Raw genomic sequence first — 14,749 nt, forward strand, 5'->3', positions numbered from 1 at the left:
GAGGGGGTTTGCATGGGTGCACCAGCGTCCTCTCTGTGATTGTCCCTGTGTGGATAAAGGCAGCATTACAGACACCTCCGAGACTTAAGTGTGCTCTCAGCCCTCTTGGGGATTTGATCAATAATAACAAGATGGTGAAAGGGATTTGGAGGAATCTTCGTGAATCTGTGTTGGAAAATATGCGTGGACCTTTCATTTACCAGGGGAAGTAATGCACAATCTCTAATAGGCCAAGTATTACACACTCCACTGAGCAAGGTAATGAAAAGTCTCTGCAGGCAGGATAAAAAAGAAACTGATGGAACTAATAGAGAACTTTTAACTGCTCCCCCACCCCCCCAAAAAGTTGATCATTTGGAAAACGTCCCATCAATTTAAGTGTTTTTATTCAGAGGCTTTGGTTCCAGAGCGACTGAATTTAAACAAGATTAAGTCCTGAAGTGGATGATTAATAAAATACGACATGCTTCATTCAACAGGACATTATGATTAGAGACCTTAACTCCGCGTGTGAATGGGTTTTTTGCAAAATACACATTGTGACAGTTGATTTACAGACGGAGACCAGGATGTTTTGGATGGATCGACCGTGCTCGATATCCACATTCTGATCCGCAGTTCTTTGTTTTGCAGGTATTCGCTCATAAACTGAGGTATTAACAACAAAATAACAGTATTTACAACATTGATTAGCGGAGAAGTGGGTCAATGTTGAAAGTATTTATACATAAGACACCACAATCAGGATCCACCACCACTATCCACGATGAGCTGCCAACATGATCACCATCCATGATCCGCCACCACGATCTCTGATTCGTGATCCACCATCATGAGCCGTGGTCCATGATCCGAATCTACGATCCACCATGATGTGGTCCACTGGTCCTGGATCTACAAACGATAAAACACACGGACTCCGGGGGAAGAAGTCAGTCAGTAAAATGTCCGGTGTCTTACAGTATATTGTTTGGTTCTCACAGATATGTTCTTTGGGGAATGAAAGAAAAGGAAACAGGAGTAAAATAACAGCTTCTTGTGCAAAGGCCGGTGCAAAACTAGCCAAAAACTACAACAATTACAGCAACTACATGACACACATTTGATTTGACCTTTTGGAAAATACATGTCTTTGCTTTCTTGCTGTGAGCTTGATGAGAAAATTGAAGCAACTATGATTCCTGTTGAGTTGATGTGAAGCTACAGCCAGGAGGTGTTAGCTTAGTTTAGCATAAAGGCCGGAAGCAGGGGGGTGGTGCAAAGTGTAAGACCAACAATTTGAAGGATGAATATGTGCAGTGCTTTTCTAATAAGCCTCACGGTGATGACAGGACTGACTCTCAGCAAGAAAGCAGAAAAATCACCTTAAACAAAAAAACTGAACTGATCCATTAACTCTCCATCTCAATTTAATAAACATTTAATGAAAAAGCTCTGAGTCATTCTCTGAGATAACAAGGTTTTACCTTGAATACCACAGATATAAAGTGACACGTACACACACAGCTGCAGAAAACAAGACTTCCAAGCACACTTATTACTGTGTAACTACATTTTCTTAAGGGAGGTCAAGTTAGACTCATCATGTCTGACTGGGGTCATAACTCAGGACTCATTCTGAAAGCCTTCCCTGCATTTACACAGCGCAGAGCACCATAATAACAACTCCTTCAAGTCGCTGCTTTGTAACTTGGCAAACGCTGGAGCCGCTCTTCCCTCAAGCTGCCGGGCAGACTAGCAGCTGCTTTGCATCTCCCTGCATCTTGGAGATGAAAAGTCACATATTTTCCCAGCACGCTGGCATGGCTAGACCACATTACAGCACACACCGAGGCATCCGCAGGCCGGCACACTGTACTGTAATGTCTCCCCGCTGCTGGAGTCACAGTGGAAGGAGCTTTATTCTCTGCAGCTTCACCCCCTCACAGACTGGACTAACTACTGTTCGGCAGATTACAACGTGTCACTGTGATTCAACATGCAAAACTCCCCTTGTCTCTGTGAAGTACGAGACTGGAAAAGAACAGAGAGTTTAATATTTTCGTGTATTTATACGTCAATAAATCACATTTCTGACTTCCTGGTGGGAACATCTGCGGCTGGCTGCCGAGACACTCGGTAGCCGAGTCCGATCCGAGAGCGAGGGCACGTTCAAGTCTTTGCTCTTCAGGACAGAGTGTTCTAATGCGAGCGCTGTAGTAGAAAATTGTTCTGGTGTGTGGACTCAACCACAGACTGTGAGTGGAGCTATTCATTTCAGAGGGGGAAAAAACAAGGCTTCTAATTGATACTATATTGTGGAATTTCATCCTGGCCTTTTTCGACGCACATGAAAAAAAACTCCAAACAGTATGGATGGAAAAAGAGCATAAAACTTCTTACAAGGCAGTTAATGGTTTCCATCTCTTAATGCTGTGGTTAACTTTCCATCACTTATTAATGCACAACTCTGGATCACAATCCAGAGCTCTCGTTGGCGCCTCTGTGGGGGGGGACTGCGTAAAACCCACACCTGCTCCACATTGACCATCCTGGGAGCGTGGAGGTAATTAACCCCAGAGTGAGAGTGTAGGCCCTGCATGGAGGAGCGAGGGAGGGGAGGAGGGGCTCGTCCAGACAAAGTCGAGGAACTGTGGCAGGAAGAGAAGGTCCAGTCTAGACACCTTTTTTCTCTGAAAAGTACCTGAAAGTCAAAACTCATTCCAACCCAACCCCCACTCCTCTTCCTCCGAGAGAAAGGATTCCAGAGTTGTTGGTTCAGTTGCTGCGTGGTCATGTCTGACTAAGTCTGGACTCCAGCAGGGTGAGCTGGGGGCCAAAAAAAAAAAAAAAATCCCCGTCTCTAGAGCAGTCATCCAAAGTTTTAACAGGCTGTCAAGGCTCTGATGAAATCCACTGTACGAGGTTTTCACACCTTCTAAGTCTGTAATGACGGCATTGGGTTTGTTCCCTTTCTCCGAATGGAACATATGCTCACAGTGACATCTGCAGGATTAGGCCAGATTATGAAAAACGTGAGACACGGGTCGTTAAATGGGATAATGCAACGGGTGGTGTTGAGACCAGGATTCTATTCAAGCGACACGTGATCTGATTTAATCCCTGCAGCCAACGATGGTTTCAGTTTTTAAAGGCACATTTGCTCTTAACTTTAATTTTGCATTCACTTAATCTGGCTCTATATTTAAAAGGATAAACTCACTTTTTCAAGGAAGGAAAATACTTGTACACTGAAAAAGGATTTGGTCCCTGTCCTCCTGTCCGCCCTAAAAGGACAGAAAACAGAAATCATTGAATTGTTGTGACGTTGGAAAAACTGGGATGTTGTATCAGTGTTTTGGTCCAGAAACAAAAGAGATCATTGGAGTAGAATCAAAAATGACCTGTTGTGTTCAAGTGGATAACGATTGGGATCTGAAGTGCAGAGCTGATTCTACGCACCAAGAAATGTCGGTTTCATTTTGATTTTCATGTAACGTGCTTTAAGTCCTTGGATCAGTCTTGTGGCCTTTTGTACACTGTTCTTTTGAAATCTCAATAAAAAAGATAGAAAACACCATTTAAGTGAAGGAAAAACTGATTCAAAGATCACGTGGGTGTGAACATAGATTGGACTGATAGAAGTGTCTTTTGCCTTTGCTTTGATTGTGTGTTTCTTTTTATGCTCATATTTCAAAACACTTTAAAGCCCTCTGCTCTTGTGTATTTTGACAGTGTATTGTTTGCATTTCTGTGATCTACAGTCATCTGTGTGTCTGATGGCGGCCTCGCTGCAAACCCAAACTCTAAACTTGGCATAATAATAAAGTTATAAATACAAAGTCCCACTTTTCTTTAAGCTCGTACACTTTCAACTTCTCCCTCCTGTGATTTGATCAGTCAGGAACCATTCCTCTCCAACTCTTGCCTCCGTTCATTGACTCCCAGTGAAATTTGGGATTGATTTTAAGATTATTTTGAATATCTTTAAAAGCCCAGCATGGTCCCACCCCCCAGTTATATTACGGAATGCCATATGCTCCGAGCCGTAATCAATTTACTAGTAAATCAAGGTTGGTGACTGGGTGACCGGGCTTTTGCCATCAGGGCCCAGAGGCTCTGGAAACTTTGCCTGAGTGGATAAAACTAAACCTGTTTTCAAATTATTTTAAATTATGTTTAAAGGGACACAGAGTCTTTGCAGTCAGGACCCTGGAGCTCTGGATTTACCTGACAGAGGAAATGAGGCAGGCAGTCAGAGCCATCTTTTTAAAACCCACTTCACCCCCGAAAAAAACTTCCCTAATTTTATCCAAGTTGTTTGTCAACCTCAATTCTTTTTTCATACTGGTAGAAGAAACCCAGAACGTATTTCTACTAGACAGCCCTAAATTACGAGTGAAGTACCTCAAATTGTCCAACTGTCCTTTGATTTTGATTTGTTGTCTTGTTTACAGTCTTTTGTGCTGCATAAATAAAAGTTCATTATTGTTATGTGTCTTTATAATTGTATAGGAACGCCTTTTCATGCCTAATTTTTAAAGTGGTTTTAACCGATGTTGTTTATAACATTGTCTTCTATTTGTTCTGTGTTGTTTTATCCCCATGTGTAAACCACTTTGTAACCGTGTAAGGGAAATTCGAATGACTTTTATTATTCTATTATTGTTATTTCTGCCTATTTGAACCAGTATAAAAGTTCAAAACATGGCATCTGAAGGAAAAACTGATTATTAGACTGAACATTGGATGTGGACTTTTTTTGTTGTTGTTGCAGGAAATCATGACACAACCACTTTTCTTTGTTGAAAAAGAGAAACTCTTGGTTTTTAAGATGTGGTCGTCTCGATGGGAGAGGGAGCTCCCACTGTTGGCTGCCAGTGGCTTCAAGTTAAGCTGCAAGTTGTGTGAAGTCCCGCAGCCGAACCACTGGTGCGTAATGGCGCACGACTGGACGGCAGATGTTTCACCAGCGGGACACTCTGTCTCTGCTCCCTTTATCTGAAGCCCTCTGACTTTTCCCCTCCTCTGCGTGGACGTGCGTTAACTTGCTCTCAAAGAAGTGGACGGAAAAGTAGAGGAAGGAGCAGGAGGAGGAGGAGGAGAAGAAGAAGAAGAGGAAGAAAACTGGGCTCCCTCTCCAAACCGTCCCGGCTTTTGTACCGGGGGAGTTGTCGTCATCAGCGCTCAGATATCTCCCCCCCCCCCCCACTCTCTGCTCCCTAAATGGATGGGGCAGTCTTGGTCTATGTAGTTCAGCAGCACAGGCCATGAAGGTTGGAAGCAACTTGTGAATAGATCCGTCAGTTTGGCGACTGGAGGGAAACGCACAGAAATGCGCGTCGCTGCAGTTGAACTCTGAGGACTTTTCTATCCTGCACTTTCTGCTCAGTGTGTGTGTGTGTGTGTGTTTCTTTTTTTCTCCTCCTCTGCTCAAAGTTTACAACAGACAGGAAAAGTCAGCGCTGAAGTGGCAGCTCTCACTCTGCAGCCCTCGCTATGGACTGGATGTATTTATTCATGTGCTTTTCACTCACTCAACTATTTTTGGAACATATTTTCGCTGCAGAAACTCATGGTAGGTTGTCTTGCTTGTTTTCTTTTCTTTTTTAAAGCTGTGCTCCTGCTGATACAATGTGAAGCCTGAATGTGGTTGAATAATGATTTTAGAAAAAAAGAAGATGACCTATTTCTTATTGATAGGTCAATATACAGAGTTTGACAGCCCTGTTGTTGTGGAGGAGCAATTTCAATTCAATGTGTTGGATAACTTTTTTTACTCACTAAAGTTTTATAAAGAGAGGATTCCTTTTTTATATATTTTACAAATCAAGTTCAGTTCTCTTCTTTAAGGCTTTAATTATTCATCTTACCTTACTTTATTGTTTTTTTGTTTCCTTTCCTTGCTTGCCATGGGTCTGTGAATGTGATTCTCACTTGACACTATCTGTCCCATCAGAACAACTCTCTGGGAAGTTAAGTGAATACGGTCTAATCGTGCCCTTCAGCACAGACTCCCACGGCCGGTACATTTCTCACGTGGTCTCTGCTGGAAGTGGAAGTAAAGGTGATGGTGGTTCCGCTGCTGCTGCTGCTGCTGCTGGTGCTGGTGCTGGTGCTGCTGCCGCCGGCGCCTCAGACCCCGGCAGCAAAAGGAGGGTGGCCCGTGGTGCCCCCGAGACGCCCCCGGTCACCTCCTCCTCCTCGACTCAGCACTTGTTTTTCAATGTCACTGTGTTTGGGAAAGAACTGCACCTCCGCCTGAGGGCCAACAGGAGGCTGGTGGCCCCGGGGGCTTTCGTGGAATGGCAGGAGGACTTTGAGGAAAAGGCCAATGAACGTATCCACGGGAACTGTGTTTTCACTGGGGATGTGAGTGATATGCCGGAGGCTTCGGTGGCTATCAGCAACTGTGACGGACTGGTAAGTCCCCAATGACCTCTTGACAACAATGGAGAGAGAGATGTGGCAGGAGGAAAGATGCTTTTTCTGTCTTTGGCACATTGGCAGACAGAATGTGGGGGTGTTGTGGATTGGCTTGCAGCATATCCATTTGCATTTAGAATTTCTGACCTAAGCTTCCACGTGTATTCCATCCAAAGACACACATGCAACCATCTCAACCATTCTCCATCTGTAATCCACTGTTTACACATCAAACAATCAACCCTGTGTAGTATTGAGTGATGGGTCAGCTTGTAGTCAGGTCCTTTAATCGGAGGCTGTTTTCAGGTCAGTTACCACGGATTCTAAATGTCACCAGTCTTCACAAAACGTTAAAACGTTAAACCTCTCTTGCAGCATGATTTCTGTGCTGTCCATCTTGTGTGCTTCACATCCTCCACACTCACACACATATTTTTGCCAATAAACAAAACACATTTGTTTACACACTAGCAGACACATCCGGGCGTCCGGCTCCTGATATTCGGATGTTTGTCAGGCAGCTAATGACTCCACGCAAGCATAGCAAAGTCTAACTGATGAAGATAGAAACAGTAGAGTCAGGAAGTTGGAGACAAGTCCATTATGGAATTCGGCGAAAAACAAATTGGAATCCATACCTCTTTCTTTAACAATCAATCATTGGCTGAGGACGGACGTGGGCTTCAGTTGAACTTTCACTTTATTACTTATTGCCCTCTTGTGGCAATGCAACAAGCTATAAACAGAATATTGATAGCACACATCTATGATGATCATGTGACATTTGGAGTTATGTTTCTGGCCACCTGTCAAATGTATTCACTTTATATTTAGATCCTGTTGTTGTTTTTTTGTCCTTAAACCCCGTGATAAATATCTGACTATTTGGCTAGTATAGCTGCACCACTGTGTTCACTAGCAGCTAGCCTGTAAGGTTTTCTCCCATTAGCTTCTCACAACATTGACGAGAACAAAAAACAAAACAAAACCAAAACGGAAGGAAGCTGAAATTCTCTGTTGAGCTGATCAGAGCTGCAAAGTTGGGTGATAATTTTCTATAGATTCATCACCTTGAGTGACCTCTTTCAGATTATACGCAGTCATTTCATCCATTGTTGATATTAAATTATTGGTTCGAGCATCTTTCAAGATTTCACATTATTTAGCTACAACTAGAGATGTTGCGATACCATTCTTCCCTCGGACTTTGCGTATCGGCCGATACTGAGTACTGATCCCATAGCAGTGCATTTGTGTGGCCTGGCTCAGATTAAAGCCTTTTCAAATGTTTTAGTTTGCTAATGTTGTAAGTGGCAACACTAGTTCCCCCCCTCGAACCTGAAGCCTTGCATACGGTACACGCTGCTGTTTTACTTGTGGGACTTTCCAGCGTGAAATATTGCCAGATTGCGGACAGTTTAGCTTGTTTTGGCTAATGCTACACTACTGGAAAACAATAGGCTAGGCTACATGGCAGTGGCAGTACATTTGAACTGCTGTTTTGGAGCGGCAAAGAAGAAGTGAAACTAATATACTCTTAAAGATGGACTCAAGTACTCGCCGTTGCCTGACCCGGCATTTTCAGCTGTATCTGAGGCATTTCCGATGCTGGTACCAGTATCTATATATATATAAATATATCTGTAGCCACAACGGATCAACTGTAAACTAACAGTGATGTTGTCATTTCACTTGGCTTTTGTGCGTTGCTCATCATCAGGTGAACATTTGACAAGAGACTGGGTCTTTCTTGGAGCTTACCAAATTCTAGTACTTCACCAACCTTGAATCTGATCTGAAATTGAATGTTGGGAACATATGAGCATATTAATGGACATTATCTGGATTAAAAAACATTTTCAATATCTCTATAATGCAATAAAAACAACAGGTTTCCTTTGGAATCAAATGAAACTGACTTGAATCCAACTTGACGTAGAGCACCACTCTCAGTAATCCTTCTAAAGCCCATCTTTCAAACCCACAGGCGTATTTGATTATAAAGAGACACATTGTGGGCAGACTATCACTTTAAAGTGTTATTACTGTTAGTTATGACTTGGTTTATCTGGGTAAAATCATTTCAAAGGGAATGGCCACAGAATTCCAGCAGAGCCATCCCGAGCATGTTCAAGCTCCTCCATCTACCATCGGTCTTTTCATCACTCTGCTCTAACGCAGCCATTCGGTGTCATCGCTGCCTCTAAGACTCCATCGCGGCGTGATGCAGCAGCAGAGCGGTTGGGAGACGAGTTGAGCCACTAATGGATGTTTGCAGTCGAGCAAATTAGGGTGAATTTTCAAACACACTTGTGACATGTGAATTGGCAGGTTGACGAAAGGGAGGCTGCGCTGTAACTTTTCAGGGGCGGCTCTCTGAAGTGCTCCGACAGAAATAATGACTGGAATGAAGAGCGGAGGCGACTCGCAGCTCCTGAAACCTTCAAATGAGACATAAAACACATCCAAACACAGAGAGCTATGAATCCTTCACATTCTTTTGAAAGAATCTTTACAAGCCCCTAATAGCATCTCTCTGCTTCTTGGTGTGTTTGTTAGTACAGTGAAGCTCTTTGTGTTGCATCAGCAATTTGAGAAATCCCAAAGAAACAATGGAGATGTATTGTTGTCATCGTCGCTGCAAGGTAACTGGAGGACGAGCGGGTTGTTCACTGATCAGTAAGTCGGTGGTTCGATCCCCATCGCCTCCGATCTGCATGTTAAAGCAGCTCAACAAATCTGAAACTCCACATCTCTACGATCAATCTGACATGATGTGAACTTTTCCGAGTGCGTTGCTGCTAAACACCAACACAGTAAAAATGTGGTTTCATCTTTATTGAAATGACAACAACATATAACAATTTTGACAAAAACATATTCCAGGTTTTTATAAACCAGTGAAAGAAGAGTGATTGCATGGTTCATGTTAGAGTCAGTGCCGGTTTATTATTCAGCCTGAATATTAATTTGAAGGCATTTCCATATTATTTAGAAAAGAAGTTGGACATTTAATTTTTCACTTTCTTAGTTTAAGTAGTTGCTCTTTACCCTTTAAGTGGAAAACTTTTCATTTTGGTTACTTATGGGTGTTGCCATATTTGGGGCCAGCTGTCATAGCAGTCTCAAAAAATAAAGTCGAAATATTTAGTAACCGATATAATAATGTTAAGTTCATGAGGTGAATCCAGTGTTTAATGAAAGAAAATGCTAAATTATAGTGTTATAGTGTCACTGCAGGCTGCACTAAAAGTAGATACAAATCTGTGAATGTTCGCTATAAAAATGCTTCCCTCTGCACAGGAGAGCCACGGAAACAACCCGTCATGTGGGGTTTGTCCACTGCTCTAATTTGTAGCTAAACAAAGGGTTAGGGTTACAGACAATATTGACTAAATGAGTGAGTGGATCAATGACCGATCACTTCATGTGGAACAACTACATGAATGTAAATCCCATGTAAAGCCCGAACAGACTCGTCCCTCACTGTTAATTTGACATATTGGACGTGTAGAACCAGAAGACTTAGATCCAGAGTTGGGTTCATTCTTCTTCCAAAGCATTTGACATGTGGTGCTCAGTGTGTTTTTTTCCTTTATGTTCGATACTTCAGGTTGGATGAAACGGTAATTTGTTCCTTCGTAGATACTAGTTTCAAGGATGAAATTGCTGACATTGGAGTCTGTGATCGACGCAGTGTTTGTTTCTGGAGAGGCGCCGGCCTCTCATTTGACCTTTTTCAAATTACATTTTCAGAGCTTTAAACATCACAAACAACACTGAATTCACCTCTGTTGAACTGCGGCGGTAGTTGCCGAGGCCTGAGACAAGGCTAAGCAACGCAGAACCACTCAGTGAGGGAATGATTAATATGTTTTTGTTTTGATTTGGGCAAACTCCGTCTTTAAAGGCCACAGACTCTTAGAAATCTCATCTATGCATTTCCTTGCATCAAAGCCAACATAAACACGGACCTGTCTGCGCCTGCAGGGCTGTGCGGGCAGCGTGTGAAGGCGCGTCAATGGCTCGCAGCAATATTATTTAGTCTGAAGTGCCGGTTTGATGTGGATGAACACGGAGGAGATAATGTCTGATGAAAGCGCTCCCTTTGAAGAGAATAGGAAAGTGAATCATGTGCGGAGGCTGACGTGTCCGGGCTGCATCTCTGCCATTAGTGTGTTCTGTGTATCTTTACAAACCACCAGCTTCCCCGTCTTCAAAGTTACGTTTGATAGAGTCGCTTATGGAGAACTGTTGTGTTGGAGCTTTGCAGCAGATCTACTGTAGATCACAGTTGCATAGGTCATTTTCATTCCTTGAAGAACACCACAGCCCATCAATATGGACTTTTTGGGGTCGATGCCAATACCAATACATCGGCCAATTAACATATTAAAATTTTTTTTTGCCAATGATTCCTAAGGTATAGGACTAATGTAGTCTTGATATTTTACACAGTTTAACTACAGACTTTACTATAAATAACTATAAACAAAAAGGAAATAAACAAATACAAGCAAATATATAGAACTTGAATTTAGAAAAATAAAATGTAAACATGAATGCAAATCTTTTCTGCATTGTTAGTTCTGCAAAATAAAAGTTCTCATGTCGGCAAACATAAATGCCGAAACCAAATTATCTGTATGGCTCTAAAGAACGCACGTGCACAAGTTCCCTTTCTGTGTGTCCTCTGCAGAGGGTCTGTTCTCTCAGAGATAAACAACGAGCCATGACATCACCAGTAACCAATTATATTAGCTTGGTCTCCCGCCATGAGCCTGGATGTGCGTTCAAAGCTCACGACAGATAAAACATGCTTCCATTAAAGCCTCTAATTATGCAGATGCCTTTTTGGCACATCTGACTTCACAGCACCGTCAGGCTGCCAGGTTGAGGCTGGATGTTGTGAAAAGTGAATATAAAATGGTTTGATGTTTTTAAAAAGAGACCTGCACTCCCAGTTTCGTTATACCCGTGCTACGTGGTCGTGGGCAGTTGTATTTTAAAGGTTCGGTGTGTAGAATTTAGTGACATCTAGTGGTAAAGTCGCATGTTGCAGCTGAATACCCCTCACCTTACTCGCCCCCTTTCAAACATGACAAAACTCAAAAGATGTTTAGTTTGTCCAGTTTGGGCTGCTGTAAAAAACATGGCTGCCTCCGTAGAGAGGACCCGCTTCAATGTAAATATAAAGTATTTAAATATAAAGGCTCATTCTAGGGTAAAGAAAACAACAATTCCTACAATTCAGATTAAACACACTAGTGAAAACATCACAGATTGATCCCTTTCAACTAAATCTTACACACTGGACCTTTAATTGTTGTCTGTCTTTCTGTCTGACGCAGTTTTTATCCAATTTTGAAATTTGTTCGGGTTAAGCTCAGGACATTTTATTTCAAATCTGATAAAGGTCAAGGTCACAGTATGACATCAAAGTTTAATCCCTTTTTTTTAGAGGCATTGCAGCTTTGATATTAATATCTACAGCATCATGCTCATGAAATCATACAATCTCATTTCACAGTGGCCTTGTTATCCCCCAATAACAATAATCAAGGGTTAGGGTTAGTTATAATGGTCTCAAAATTTCATCCATCAATAAAATTCAGTTTTTTAAAGTTTAACCACGCAGTGTATTGAGTATTTAACAGTGCAGCACAGGTGTCACATCCCTCTGAGTGTTTTTCTAGTGGTACTATAATTTATGTTTGATTGAGCCACTTGTCGGCGTCGGTTCGTGTTATGCTCCTGCCTGACTCCTGTGACCGCCGCTCGCCCGCTCGATGGCGTCAGCTGCAGACGAGCATGCGCTATTGTTGCGGAGCGCTGAGTGATGGCTATGATTACACCGGAGCTGCTCATGTGTTGGGAATCAGCGCCGATGACGGGGCTGATTGAATTACATGTGTGATGGAAACACGAGCGCGAGATAACCGCAGACTGAAGAGCGCTATTTCTGTGTCCATCGCTTAAATAGAGCGAGAGCCACCTAGCAACAGTCAGTCAAGCTACTGCCTCTTACTTTTTGGTGGGGGGCTGCAGTTTTCCATTCACTGGAGATGGAAAACGCTTGAATAAATTGTTCTATTCATGAATGTTTGCAGGGATTCTGTACAGGGTCCTGGTCCCGGTCCAGTATCCTCGATATTCCAGTGCTCTGCTGGCACGGAGGTGGAGTCACTAAATTAAGAGCTCCATCAGTGGAAGCCCAACGTCTCGGCCAATAATGTGATTTATTTCCTCCCAGGCTAATACTTAACTTTCAACAGCTACAGTACGTCTGGTTCGTTCAGACACACACTGTGATACACATTTAAACCAATTAAACCGTTTAAACTTGGACTTTATGAATGTGAAAGACATTTTACACATTGCATAGTGATAATATAATATACCAATACAGCTGCTACCACATCTGCCTCTTCCACTACTACCTCTTCACAATGTCTTTGTGTAATACTGCTACTTCTACCACTACTTACTTCTACCAGGTCTGGTTTGTGTTTTTTTCTTTCAAGTATTATATTATCTCCATTACTTTGTCATCTTCATTTGTTTAATGTGGTCCGACCTATCCAAAAAAGGGTTTTCACACTGCAGACGAACCGAACCATGGTTCCTATGATTCAGACCCAGACCAAACTCTCCTTGGTCCGAGGAACCTTTCACACCTGATCGGACTAAACTGAAAAAAGTCAGAAGGTCAGAACCAAACGAGGTCGGTGTGAAAGAGCCCTTAGTGCCAGCTCCTACCTCTGCTATCCCTACATTGATTATACTAATAGTAATTATAGTAATAGAAACAACATTATATCTTCTTTTAAACACAATTGCTTTCATATAAAATCAATTAGTCATTAAAAGCAGCATCATAATCGTCTGCTTTAATTAACTGCTCTTTTTTGAAAGTCCCATGCAGATGAGTGAGCCCAGTTTTCTCTCGGTAATCCTCATCTTGATCACCAGCTATGCCTGCCCTTTGTGGCCCGGCACAGTGAGACGTGAAAGCTGATAAAAAGGAATCAAGTCGTAATCCCCACGCTCCCACAACCTGTCTCATACGATTATTTCAAACCCGCGACTCTGCTGAGCCATGATTTGCTCGCCGGCCTATTGATCTTCCCTGGTTCGCACCACAAAAGCTCTTATCAAACATCTCATCATATGTCAGGTGCCGCCTGCGAGTGTTGCGTCAGGAGTTTAATTTCCTTTTTACTCCGATACAGAGCTCGATGGAATCTTGTGTCTTCTGACTTTGTACAGGAGCACGTGTGACCTTGCTGCGGCAGTGCGTACTGCGATCCCAGTGGGTGACAGTGGATGACCCTTTTTTTAACTCTGTCTCTTGTTTGCGGATCAACAGAGAGCATGAACGGGAACGAAATTACATGTTTCTAAACAATCTTCTGCAAATTACCGGTTAAGCTCCTGGAATGACGGCTGGACTTTGATCTCCTTGCACGTTGCAGCTCGAGGGCTTGTTCCATTTTTAGATTGTTTGTCCGTCATGTAGCTGTGGAGATGTCTCCACCAGGTCACGTTGACAGTTTAGAGGAAGAAAAAAAGACCACCATGTGTCAGTGGCATGTTGTGACATTATTGTCTTTGTCTGTCTCTATTTACACCACATTTTTTACACTGATTTCCTCACTCATGTCGCTCCAGACATTTTTCAGCTGCAACAGAATTTGAGTTGATATATTTTGAGCAGCTGCGAGTGGTTCCGGACCAGTGCTCCGTGTCCCTTTTTAGAACTGCACGCAAGTCAAAAATAAGAAAGTTAAGCACACTGCTCGTAGCTGTGTCTCAATGCAGGGACTGCGTCCATCGGAGGCTGTGTTCCAAGACCGATTGCGTCACAGTGACGCGACTGGACTGTCGATAAATGCGTCCTTCCATTCCAACGTGTGGATATTTCCCAGCCCAACCCAAGACGTAATGGCATCTTTGCGGACCAGACAGTCTCACTATGGCCTTCACGGTCTACACAGCCCACAGAGACTGCATCCTTCGTGGGCCTCGTGCCTCTGAAGGATGCGACCCCTGAATTGAGACACAGCTGTCGTAAAAATCAGGAAGTGTCAGGGTTCTATAGGGTAGTTTAGAATATAGCGATTCTAGTTGTTGTTTTACTGCCAGACAGTATTATGGAAAATACAATAACTAAATGTAATTTAGGTAAACTCCTTTCTCCCTTTCCAGTACAGATTCTGATAGCTGGACTTTGTGTACCCGTTCATAAAGAGTACCAATCCAATATCAGTGCATTTTAAAAAAACGTATATAACATACTTTAACAACTGTATGCCTGTGTCATCCCCAGATCTTAAGTCTTGTA

General features: G+C 42.7%; 1 protein-coding gene across 2 annotated transcripts in view; it reads left to right on the top strand.

The window, feature by feature from the left end:
- Positions 1 to 4,946: 4,946 nt before the first annotated feature.
- The window catches only part of LOC118100345 (A disintegrin and metalloproteinase with thrombospondin motifs 3), a 45,820-nt gene continuing 36,017 nt past the window's right edge, over positions 4,947 to 14,749 (top strand). For both annotated transcript variants that reach the window (XM_035145317.2, XM_047338255.1), the window contains exons 1-2: positions 4,947 to 5,557; positions 5,939 to 6,402. In XM_035145317.2, the coding sequence (XP_035001208.2) occupies positions 5,479 to 5,557; positions 5,939 to 6,402 (543 nt within the window). In that variant the 5' untranslated portion in view covers positions 4,947 to 5,478. The remainder of the gene's footprint in view (positions 5,558 to 5,938; positions 6,403 to 14,749) is intronic.

This window comes from Hippoglossus stenolepis, chromosome 21 (genome assembly GCF_022539355.2).
Source record: "Hippoglossus stenolepis isolate QCI-W04-F060 chromosome 21, HSTE1.2, whole genome shotgun sequence".
Lineage (NCBI taxonomy): Eukaryota > Metazoa > Chordata > Actinopteri > Pleuronectiformes > Pleuronectidae > Hippoglossus > Hippoglossus stenolepis.